The 12233-nt window shown below is 42.7% G+C and overlaps 1 protein-coding gene across 2 annotated transcripts; it reads right to left on the bottom strand.

Moving 5' to 3' along the window:
* Positions 1-701: 701 nt before the first annotated feature.
* On the bottom strand, positions 702-11331 carry TMEM100 (transmembrane protein 100). Of its 2 annotated transcripts, XM_067547822.1 has the most exons (4): positions 11194-11331; positions 8260-8419; positions 3338-3847; positions 702-884 (listed from the first exon to the last, which is right to left on the bottom strand). In XM_067547822.1, exon 3 carries the CDS (start codon positions 3779-3781, stop codon positions 3377-3379), a length of 405 nt encoding a protein of 134 aa, XP_067403923.1. In that variant the 5' UTR covers positions 3782-3847; positions 8260-8419; positions 11194-11331; the 3' UTR covers positions 702-884; positions 3338-3376. The 2 variants fall into 2 exon arrangements, with proteins under 2 accessions (XP_067403923.1, XP_067403922.1); XM_067547821.1 differs by lacking the exon at positions 702-884 and having other exon boundaries at positions 2577-3847.
* Between the last annotated feature and the right edge of the window lie 902 nt (positions 11332-12233).

Here is a 12233-nt window from a genome sequence, read left to right as displayed (position 1 = left end):
CCAGAATGCCTTCAGCACGCAGAGGGAATGTGTCCCGCTTCTACAGCACTGGGTGCTTTTCCCTGGAGAAACGGGGTGCTTTTCTCTGGGGAAACACAGCTATATTATGCCCTCAACACAAATCTGTGCTGTAAAGGCCCAATTCAGCCCTTGATGTGAAGTGACGACTTAATCCATGTTCCTTTCCCATAATGCAGAAAGCTTGTGTGTCTTGCTGTCTGATGTTATGGTGGTCATCATGCTGATTCTGCACATTGCACGGTACCACACTATTGTGATCATCGTGCTGACTAGGCATATTACAGTGTATCACAGACAGGCATTCCCTGACATCAAAACATAAAACTCATTGAACTGGATCCAGGGCTACATCCTATAAAGTCCCACTGAGCACCTCTACCTCCCTGGGCAATCAAATAATGGTTCCTTGAGGAAGCACGTGCTTATGTTCCATTGACTTCCATGTGACTTGAGCATGTACCTACCTTTAACACTGCTTAAGGCTGAGATTCAGCAAAGCACTGCTTTGTTCATGCTTCACTGAACGAGGGCCGAGCGCTTTGCTGAATCGAGGTATTAAAGTCTAATGAAGATGAAAGAACTTTACAGACCTCATAGGACTCCATGTAGGTACAAGGGTCTTTACTAGTAGATTCACAGTATTGGGCCCTAAGTTAGTATCTGAAAATGTATTTGTTCTTTTAGATCTTTTAATAGTTGACAGATTCCAGTGTAAAATGTAAGGAAAATCTCAAGGGAGTATTTTTCTTCCCTTCCTTTCTGGAAAGTGTTTCTCAGTCATGATCAGGATTAAAAAATAACTAAATGAGATGAAGCTGTAAATAGAGCTGGGCCGATAAGATTTTTTTGATTTGCTGATAATTCTGAAAAAAAAAATAGAAAATTTTCAAAATATTTGGCAAATCAAATAGTCAGAAATTTTATTTTGCGTTGAATTCAACAAAAATGCGTTTGTCTCAACAAAAATCCAAAAGGTTTCATTTCAGTTTTGACCACTTTAAATATTGTTTGTTTTCAATACTATGAAAGGAAATATTGAAACAAAAAGTCATTTTGAGTGAAAAAATCAAAACTTTTCACTTAGAAAATGTTGAAACAAAATGTTTTGTGCTTTTGGATTTGGTTGGATTTTTTCCAACCAAAACAAATAGGCAAAACCAACAGAAGTTCACAAGTGTCTTGGTGTCACCGAATCAGTATTTTTTCCCCCAAAAAATAGTTGACTGAAAAATTTCAACCAGCTCAAGTTGTAAGTATCTTAGGAAAGTATTAAGAGTTAACTTTGGTCTCCTGTATTGTGGAGGAAAAGAACCTCTCTTCACAATTGGTCCCATTCCTTTCAATAGCACAGCTTGCTTTCATGTTATTTGAATTAGAATTTGAAAGATTTGCTATGCAAAATATTTTAAACCAATTCATCTGCAAAATTGTTCAATGGAGTTTAACTCCAAAAAAGGGCAGTTAAAAACCATTACAAATATGCTCCTGTTTTGTGCTGTTAGGGGTCTTGGAAATGATGGTTCAATCCTGCGTTCCTGGCAATCCCCAGCCTGCCATGGAAGTAAAGGGAGTCAATGGATAAGACTCCCATTGATTTAAATGGTCTTTGGGTCTGCTCCTAAGTTCACTGCAGAATCAAGCTCTGCAGGGATTTCAAAATAAATAAATAAAAATAAAGACTATTCAGGCCCTCATTCTTGAAAGCATTTAAGCTCGTGCTTAAGTCCTACCCAATTCAGGATAGTATTTAAATGTGTGTTAAATGCAATACTGAATGCAATGCTTTCCTAAATTGGGGCCCTATCTCTATTAGATATGGTAACTTTTGTACATACTGTTGGAAAATATAGAAACCTCTTTTCCTCCCAACATCTCCTCCTACCTCTCGCCACACACATCTGGAGAAATTCAAGATAATGTAAAAGGGAATTTTGTTTTAATTCTGAGCCCCACGGCATAGTATTAGGGACTCTGCCTTTAAGCTTCCCAGACAAAGGTATGGGCAGGATTGTGTAAAGCTCCTGTTATGCACAGCCAGTTGGAACCAGACACTGAATAAAGCCAAACACTGAGGTCACTGAACACCACACATCATACCAACAGTCCCAGGTGCAGTTCTTGCTACCGGGAGTAGATCTGCGCGTGGTGATAAGCACTACACCTGGTCGTAACTATCTGCAGGATTGGGCCCTACGTAGCTAAGAATGGTAATTATGAGGCTGCAAATATTTATGCACATGAGTAACTTTTCACTTGTGAGTAACTCCATCATCTTCACAGGATGAATAATATTGCTCAAGTGTATAAGTCTTTGTATGAGCCTTATGATATAGCTCCATCTTTCCTGAAGATGTAAAACGCATCAAATCAAATACAGACTTTGTAAGTAGAGGTGAGATAAGCCAGTTTTTCTGTGTGTTCAAAATTATTAGCATAACTATGGCTCTACAGAGGAATGTCATGAAAGGAAGACAGTAAAGAATGGCGACCAAACCTGAAAGTACAAGCTGTCTTGATGACGATTAAAAATACCAGACTTTCTAAAGCTCTAGCAGCACTGAATGTTTATTATTTTAAATGAAATGTACATTTTAAAATCTTTTTATATCAAAATCATCAAAAGTGCTAAGTCTGACTACTTTAATTTACAAAAATCTCACTTTTTTAAAGCTATACTCATACCTCGTTATTTATGTTGGACAAATATAATTACAAATAACTACCTACCTCTATTCAATAGTAAAACAAGTTTAATATTACTGTTTAAAAAAAAAAAAGTACCACAGATAACTCATTGGAACAAACCAAAATGACCTGCCCTCCACAAATCAGCTTATTGAGCAATCACAGTTGGGTTTTTTTCCTGTTTGTTTGTTTTTTCCCCTGGAACAACCTAAGTCAAAGGCAATTTAGCCACATGGGGTTTTTCTGTCATCTGTTCAAATGTTGTAACTCCTCCCTTGGTCAGATCTCACAGTGTATTATTTTTAAGCAGGTTTCTGGCACATCAGGTCAGGGTATGTTATTTTCTTGATTGTTTTTTTCCACAGGGCTCCCTTTCCAAAAGTATCCGAGTGTTGACTAATTCTCTGGACTGCAGTTATGACAAATTTGTTTTCTGCAAAGGGAAAAACATCCACCTTTTTTCTCCCCCCTTGGTCTTGGAAGAAATATCACTTTCTTTAAGTCTGTGATAAGACAGATATTAACAATTCCAAAGATGTTCTTAGAGTCTCACAATCCAACCCATTTTCACTCCAATCCTGTCAAAACCTTCTGCAGTCTGACTTATCAATAAATAGTCAAATTGACTTACAAGGGAGCTCTCTTCCGTCCGGTATTTTCCTGGTTGTCTCTAACCAAACAAGCTTCTCTGATTCGCCACAAGCGCTGTCTGACTCTCCCGCCTTTTGGCTTTCTTGTGTCTTTGCCTGATTTTCCAGCACAAGGCACTAGAAGCCAGCAAGAGGAGTCCAGATGACAAGAGGACCAGTCCGAACACTGAGATGATCGAGCCGTGAGAATTGAAGCTGTAAGCCACGGCAGTGACCACCACTCCAGCTATGAGAATGACCACACCAAAGGGGACAGTGCAGCGGTAACAGGACAGCTCCGCTCCTCCAGTTGCGGCAGTCAGTTGGCACTCGCTGACCAAAGGGACAGTGGTTACCACGCAGTCGTTGTTGTTGCTCTTCTCCATCGTTACAGGTTCAGGATGCTTTGGAGCTCCCAAAATCTCTTTAATGGGCTCGTCTGTCATCTTGTGCTTCTGGATTTGCTGGGCAAATGCTTAGACTAGACCAAGTTCTGCTGAATATGCCTTACACTGTGGAAAGAAGATGCATGCATTCAACTGATGAGTATTTAACTATTACACACACTATGGGAGCACAGTCCGGATTGAGGCCCAGTTGGGCTAGATGCTGTACAAACAGCATCCTTGATCCTGCAAAGATTTATGCATGGGCTTATCTTTCAGCTCGTTGAGTATTCCCATTGATTGCAGTGGATTGGAGTTGATTTTTAAACGGGGCTATTCCCATGCCTGAAGTTGAGCACATGTATAAACCTTTGAAGGAACTGAGCCACAGAGCTAAACAATAGGTTGCCCGGAAGTGTCATGGGCCAAATCTTGTTTTCAGCAATATCTGTACAACCTAAAGTCAATAAGCTAGGGTAAAATAGGTGCGGCTTTGTTTAGACTACAGTGGAATTGCATCTGTTTATGGTAGAATGGAATTTGGCACAATCAATTTGCTTGTGTGTGAGAGCAGAATTTGGCCTTGGTTTTTTTCACGTTTTTTTATACATAGGCATTGCTATAGTGCTCATCTCCACTGCATCTACATATAGGCCCTGATTTTGCAAAGACTCAAGCACATGTTTAACTCTAAGCTTCTGAGTATTCCCACTGAGTTCAATGAGACTACTTACACTTAGACACATTAGTATGTCTTGCAGGCTTGGGATTTCAAAGGAAGGGGGAAGGCCTGATGCATTTTTACTCAAAATACATGAAACATCTAGACCGCTTAAAATAAAAATGTAAATTAGCAAACAGTAATATAACAGCTTGATACTGGGAGATAGAGTTTTTAATTTTTATAACCATTTATATATGAATAAACGGAAGAGCAGATATGTAAACCAGGAAGCTTTTTACTGTATAAAGTGTCTGATCTTTATTAATGGGTTATAAGTGATTAGATTCCACATCCTTTTTGCTTTTCTTTCGTCTTTGTTCTCTCAGCACATAGATAAGCATGTCACTGTCTAAATCAATAGATGTCACCCATCAGTAGGGAGTATGTCAAATAAGCAATACCATGTATTTATTTAGTTTCATAATGGAGTGTTGTATCTTCCGTAACTGTACTTAACTTGCCTTCCTCCTGAGAGATTGCATGTATATTGGCTCTGGGAATCGATTTTTATTACAGCTTCTTTGAAAACAAATCATTACACACACACACAAGGGCCAGATTCTTCCCCTTCCACTCACACTGAGTAAGAAGTGAGTAGCTTCTTGAGCTAAGTAAGACTTTACAGAATCAGGGCCTGAATGCAGACATGAAGTCAGTAGGCAACAATATCATCTAGTGTATCTATTTTTAATGGGAATGGGACATCCAAATCTGCAGGCAACACCGAAAATCTCAACCTAAAAATATCTACAATATAAACACGCAGATTTGATCAAACCTATTTTTTGATGGTTTTAATATCTATTTCAAATTCCAGCCTTGTGTTGGAAGTTGTGTGAAGCTGTCCATATAATGAACGAATAATTCAGAGAATAAACTTCTCACTTGATAGATTAAATATCATTTTACTTTCTTTAGTATTTTTTTTTAAATAAAGCAAACTTTACTTTCTTCTAGGCTTTCCCACTGAAGACAAGTAGAATTACTGATGGGTGCAGGTTCAGGGTCTTATAAATGTTTAAACATTGTATCTGGGATTGTCAAAAGTATTTGAGAGTTAAGTGCCCAAATCCCATTGAATTTCAATGGGATTTGAGCACCTAATTTCTATAGGTTCAATTGAAAATCCCAGGCTTTGGGTTCTCTGCAGCAGGAACTGCCTTTGTTTTTCTTCCACATAAGACCTAACAGAACAAAACTCTCATCCTTGATCGGCAGTGATGTGCAAGGTGTCTAGCACAGCGAAATCCCAGCTGCTGCTTTTATTTTAAACCACTCCAATTGTTCCCTTTTATCCAGACTCTCTCAACATCCTGGCCCCCAAATCCATGCTCATTTTGTATGTGTGACAGTTCACATTTCCCACCCACTGAGGCTGGGTCTGTGTTCTGTTGTCATTGAATAACAGACCATCTCTCAAGTTAAAGTTTATTTAGAGAAAGGGGTTTTGACTGAACATTTCTAAAAACTTCAAATGCGCATGTCTAGGGGAGGGCCCGTTATATGACATCGTCTTGCAGTTTCAATACATCTGGGCTGGGATTATCAAAGGGATTTAAATCCCCATTTCCCATTGAATTTCAAATTCCCTTAGGTGTCTTTGAAAACTCCAGCCTAAAGCTGTTAAGCTGCCTAATTTACCACTCCAGCAATCCTTAAAGGGAGACTGTCAGCTTGCATCCAGCTGACCACACTCTGGCTATGTCTACACTTGCAGCAAAAGGTGTGATTCCCAGCTCACTTCCACATACTCACACTAGCTCTGAGAGAGCTCGTGCGCTAAAAACAGTGAAGCCATGGAAGCATGAGGAGCAGCGACCCGGGCTAGCAGCCCCAATTGCAAATCTGCCAGGACCCCATGGCTACATGCTTGAGGCTGGCACTCGCTGGTGACCATGCTGCTGTGGCGACATTATTATTTGTAGCGCAGTAGCTGGTTGAGAGCTCGCACGTAAATAGCACCTACACGAGCTGGGACTCACGACCCCAGCTACAAGCATAGATGTAGCCTTAGAGGGCTGGAGTTTGTGATAAACCTGGAGTGAATCTGCTCTAATGAGTTGCATGGTGGATACACAGGCATTTTCAGACCTCAAATCCCCTGTGTAGACATGTCCCTAATTTGTTTAATGAACAAATAGTTTCATGCCCTGCCCCTGTCTGTGCCCCTGCTGATTTTTGTGGGTTTACTATCATATTCTCCTGTTTCGATTATGTGTTTCCCTTCCTGATAGTGTGCGGCAAAACTCTATACACGCACACGCGCACACACACTCTAAAGAGCTGATCCTGCAATGAGCACTGCATGGGTTGATCCCTATTCACATCCATGGACCTCCACCTTCATGGAGATCACTGCAGGATGGAGGTCTTTCTGACCATACAGGTCACTCCCTAGATGACTAGACACGACATATGGGACTGTCAAAGGAGTTCATTGGAGTTTGGTGCCCAAATCCTATTTTAATTTCAATGGGAAATGATCACTTGTCTCCCTTAAGCTGCTTTCAAGGAATGGAAAAACACCCACTTTCTCCTTTAATCTTGCTGTTATAATGATCTTAGGTATTACTAAAAATTGCCAGCAAGAAGTCCGGGGGCTGGATCCCCTGTTTCTCCACCCTTGGAGCCGTGACTTACACCAGTGTAAAGATGTGAAATGCTACTGAATCAGAATGGTGCCAGTGTATATTCAATGTATATCCACCTAAATCACTACACAAGGCTCAGGGCAATGGAGAACATGACCCAGAATGCTGTCTTTCAGCTTTTGTTGGTGAGTCAAAACCTTTGTGTTTAACTCCATTTCCAGCTTTTTTTTTTTATTAAATTAGGGAAAAATTAAACTTTCCAGACATTATAAAAAGGCCTATTTTTACCAGATATATCATAATAACGACTTAGCACATTTGGGCTTGATCCACAGCCCCCTGACATCAGCGGGGAAACTCCCATTCACGTCAGTGGACTTTGGATCAGGCCCATCATGAACTATATTCATTTTTTAAAGCATTCATTGTACATCTCCTTTAAATTCCTATTGCTGACTATCTAGAGCTCCTGTCCCTCTGGTTCCATCCCTGTCTGTTCCATATATTCCTCATGAGAATCGTATCACACTGGTGCATAGCATGGAACTTCATGAAGTCAGGACAAATATATGCACATTAAATAATATTATGGGAAGATGCTAACTTGCCTGCCCAGTAATTAATCTCTGTGTCAAACAACAAAAATGAACAGCATGAAACATAGAATCCTCCCTAAAAAAGTACCAAAATCACCTGCAGCCTAAACATGACTCCAAAGGGGCAGGACACTTCTCTACAGGCATAAGCATACAGATATTAATTTACAAAAAGATGCTAAGCCACCTTGAGTTACTGGAACAGAAATAAATAACAGAAACTATTCCAAATGAGTGTATTAAATGTACACACTCCTGGAAAAGCAAGGGCCAGATCCTCAGCCTGTGTAAACAGGTGAAGATCCAGTGAAGTCAATCCTGACTGACATCACCTGGGGAAGGTGCCCAGGATTATAAAGTAGGAACTTCTAGGAAGGGCACATTAACAGTAACAACATGACTGTGCCATTAATTTGCTTTTAGTGAATACACATTTCTTTGTATTCACAGGTCTTTCCCAAGCAGCTATTTTTTACTTGGGCGAAGAGGTGTCACAGCAGTTGTTCTATAGGTGAAGCTACAGGAGGAGGAGAGGAATGTTTTACTTTGTACAGTACCCACGAATAAATGTAAGATGGGATTTACTTAGAAGAGCCGAAACCAATATCCATCTGTGTGTGCACTTACCATGTCCAGCTGACATCCATCACAGCAAATCACTTGGTAAGTGGCGGGGCTGTCAATCTGAGGCAAAGTCAGGCAGCATAAAGAGCAGCTCCAGGCTTTGAGGTGGCAGTTGTTGCTGGATGATGAATTGGCCGTGAGACGGCTCTAGCAGGGAGGGTTGCTACAAGAAAAGAGTTTGGGTAAAATCAGCTCTTCAGAACACGGCTCCTGCTTTATACTGACTCCTGAGCAGGCAGGGGGACTTTCTCCCTCCCTGGCTTTCCTCTTTAGTGCCTGTTTCCTTGGCGGTGGCAGACTCCTGCTTTTGATCTGGTGGGACAGTGTGCCACGGTCGCCCTCATTGAGGAGTGCTGGAACCCAGGATGCCCTCATGCATTCAAGTGTCTGGCAAAAGAGCTCGAGGGGAGATGGGCGTGTATGTGACTTTCCACAGTGCAGTGGAATCTTATTTAGCTGAATCTCTACTGCTCAGCGTAACCCGCAACCCATTATCCATGGTGAGGGGTTATCCCTGAGTATGAATCACTGTGGCTTAAAAGATAGAGCACTGGACTGGGACTCGGAAGATGTGACTTCTAGCTCCACTTTTCCGCTGGGTGACCTTAGGTATGTCACTTCGACGCTTGGTGCCTCAGTTTCCCTATGTGTAAACTATGGGTAATTAATGATACTGACCTCCCTTTGTAAAGTGCTTTTAAGATCTACTGATGAAGAGTCTTATATAAGAGCAGAGCATCACTGCACTGAAAAACTTCTCCTTTTATTCAATGTAAATGAATTCCGTGGTCCAGTCTGATAAACACAGTTCCATTATATTAAATATCTGGCTGTCATTTTCTTTTCTGAATTTTTTTAAATTAGATTTCTAAGGGCTCAGAACTTGAGCCAGGGTTACACAGAACCTGGAGCCGTTCAGTGGGAGGCAGAATGATGGAAATTGTTTACAGATTTGTTACTAAGCAAAGATTTATGTTACTAAGCTTATTCAACATTGCTTATCTATATGTGTATGACTGAGGTAGATTGTTAGGATAATTTTAACACTGCAACAGGCACTTATATTTGGGGAGGTCAATACATACATGGAATAATGAAACTCAAGTTATTTTTTAAAATGTTCTAGATTTTCCCACAAAAATCCCACAAATGCAAGTGTGCATTTGCACTATAACTTCTGTTGTTCTCCAGATCCTCAAGGTAATATGCCCATGACATATCTAAAATACATTTAGCTGATCACTGACATAAGCTAATAATAAGATCATCTTATCCTCTTGAATACGTTGTTATGCCCAATGCCTATCAAATTTAGCAGCTGAACTTTAGATGCTTTTCCCCCTATGGAAACTTTAACTAGCGATAGCATAGTCCTGATGCAGGAAAAAGTGAATATCCTGAATTACCTTCAAGTATACAGTAGGCAGCTATTTAAAAAATAGTTTTTGCAGTCCACCTTATTCATGTTATAAGGAAATCTATTCAAAAACCTCTAACTAGGATGTTCTGAACAAACCACTGTGCCTGCACCACACTTAGAAATAGATATGCTGTTCTGTGAATGATTTACATTTACCCTTGAATATGTTACAGTGAAATAGCAGTGCTTTTTTTTTTTAAAAAAGATACCCACTCAGCAAAATTGATTCCACAAAGCAAACTTATTTCCCCCCCAGTCAAAGTAGAAAAGTTGACATGTAAATCTATAATGTAAGCCTCGTGTTCAAACTATGAAAGGTTCCAGTGTCATGCTCTCTCAGGAGGTCAGCTCCGTGCCAAAGACCACTGGAAGCGTGCAAATAGACGGAATGTGCCACAGCATTTGCACCTTTTTGCTTTTTATGCATTAGTGGTTGGAGGTGATTGATTTTTTGCATAGATGTTCTGGGCCTGATTCTCTCTTCTCCTGCACCTTCAGTAGTCCTCACAGGACTAAGGCTGTAGGATCTGTCCCTTGGATAAAAGAGGTAGCAGAGGTGCAGGTAAAATGCATGCAGGCTGCATTGGAGTGTGGATGTGGGTGTTGATGATGTTGGTTGCTACACCACATCCCTGTATGCAAGAATTACAAAAAGTTTATTGTGGCTTTTCATTTCTCAGCCATAATCTGGGGGCGGGGGAAAATCTTCAGTGTAGGAGATTTAGAGATTGCAACATTTTCAAGAGGGAGACCTTGCCTTCAAATGTGTTTGCAATATACCATGCACCCCATGGCACTTTAAACTAATAATAGCCATGTCTATAATCAAATGTCAAACATAAAAGAGTGGCATGACCAGGCACCGAAAGGTTTACACTTGCTGTCAGACCCTCCACTATTAGAGAAAAGAAGCAGCTCTCCCAAAGTACAGCAGCACTGAGATCAGGAATTCACACACCTCAAAATTCAGAAGACTAATGACATGCACAACACATTGTAACTTTATGGGCGGGGTGGGGGCGTCCTACTGAATGTAACAAGGATCAAACCAACAGACGTTTCATGGGGTTCTTTAGAAATCACCCTGAAAAAAGTCCAGGATTTTACAGAGAACGAAATCCTTTCTTTAGTTCACTCCTCACCCCCCCCCCCTTTTTTTTTTTACCAAGCCCACAGAAGACGAGTCTCCCTTCAGTTCCACAGAACGGAGCAGAAGCACCCAGCACAGGTTCGCAGTGTCTGTTACATGGGCTCGGACTTCCCTGGCAGGCACGCTCAGAGCAGGGCTGTACCTGCCCGGCTGCCGGTCCCCGCTAACCCGGCGGAGCACGGCGCAGGAGAACGGCTCCTTGCGGACAATCCCCCTCCACATCTGTGCAGCTGCAGCGACCGCGCCGAGCACGTGCTTGGCAGCTCCCCCTCCCCCTCCGGAACCGAGCCTGGCCAGCCCCTGCATTCATTTGGGACAGGAAAATGCCTCGGGCGCTGCGAGCCCCGGAGCCGGGCGCCTGGCTTACCTTCCCCGCAGCCAGCTTGCGACTGAGCCGCGGGCAGCCGCAGGGCAGCCAAGCCACTTGCTCCGCGCCAGCAGGAGAGCGGGACGCCGACCGCGGCAGCAAGGGACTGTACACAAAGTGCCGAGCGGGGTGTAAAAGACAATCCAGGGACCGGAGCGAATGCGGCTGGCGGGAGATTGGCTGGCAGGGCGGGGGAGGCAGGGCTGAGCCGGCGGGGAGCGGACGTGCAGGAGTTTGGGAAAACCACGTTCTTGGACGTTGTTCGTTTCTCCTTTCAGCTGGGCAGAGCCAGCCCCCAAACCTGCCCCTGCACAGCTCCCATCGGCTCTTCGGTGCCAGGGGAATAGAAATCGGAGTCACAGCAATCCTCCCTCCTCGCCCATCCAGTGCAACACTGGCCCCCCACCCCCTTCGGGTCCTCTGAGCTCTCAGCCCACCAAGGCACTCAGATGCCGTGGTGATGGGCACTGGGTTTGAACCTAGATAGACAGGTTAGCTAGAACACGCCTGGGGAGACCGGGCCACTTTAAAGCAGCTCCTGAAGGTCCCCATCTCTGCTCCGCACGCAGCAAACCCAAGAGGGTGACCCCATCGAGTCACACTCGCCTCCCCACACCCATCCTTGTAGCCAGGTTAACTGAAACGTGGTGTACGGCTCTGATCCGCTGCAATGAGCCGCAAATGGGAGGCCTGCTGAGCCAGTACTGAGCCCCATAGACTTCCATGGGGCACGGCGGAGGGGGGGGGGTGTGGGTGTGTGGGGAGGGGAATGTCTGCTCCAGTGGAGTTCATTTCAGGATCAGGATCCTATGGTTTTTAAAATAACTCTGCCAGAGCACAATGCACTTGGAAATCTAGATGGGCTCCTAACTGGCTTCTGATTGCTCAAAAATAACACTGGAAGGAACGCAGCTTGCATCAGATTTAGAACCATGTTCTTAATGCAATAAAGGTTGAGGGTGTTTATCCATCTTACTTAGAAAAGATTTAAACGGAATGTCTGTGCTTCAATCTATCAGTTAAACTGAGTATCAAGAATT

This window comes from Emydura macquarii, unplaced genomic scaffold (assembly GCF_026122565.2).
Source record: "Emydura macquarii macquarii isolate MOO-44397 ecotype Brisbane River unplaced genomic scaffold, CSIRO-AGI_Emac_v2 contig_1230, whole genome shotgun sequence".
Lineage (NCBI taxonomy): Eukaryota > Metazoa > Chordata > Testudines > Chelidae > Emydura > Emydura macquarii.
Note: the sequence above shows the minus strand (reverse complement) of the source record. Positions and strands in the feature narration are given on the sequence as shown.

Bases quoted from the DNA above. Each gene is read 5' to 3' on its own strand.
- TMEM100 (XM_067547822.1), bottom strand. From the start codon at position 3,781: ATGACAGACGAGCCCATTAAAGAGATTTTGGGAGCTCCAAAGCATCCT.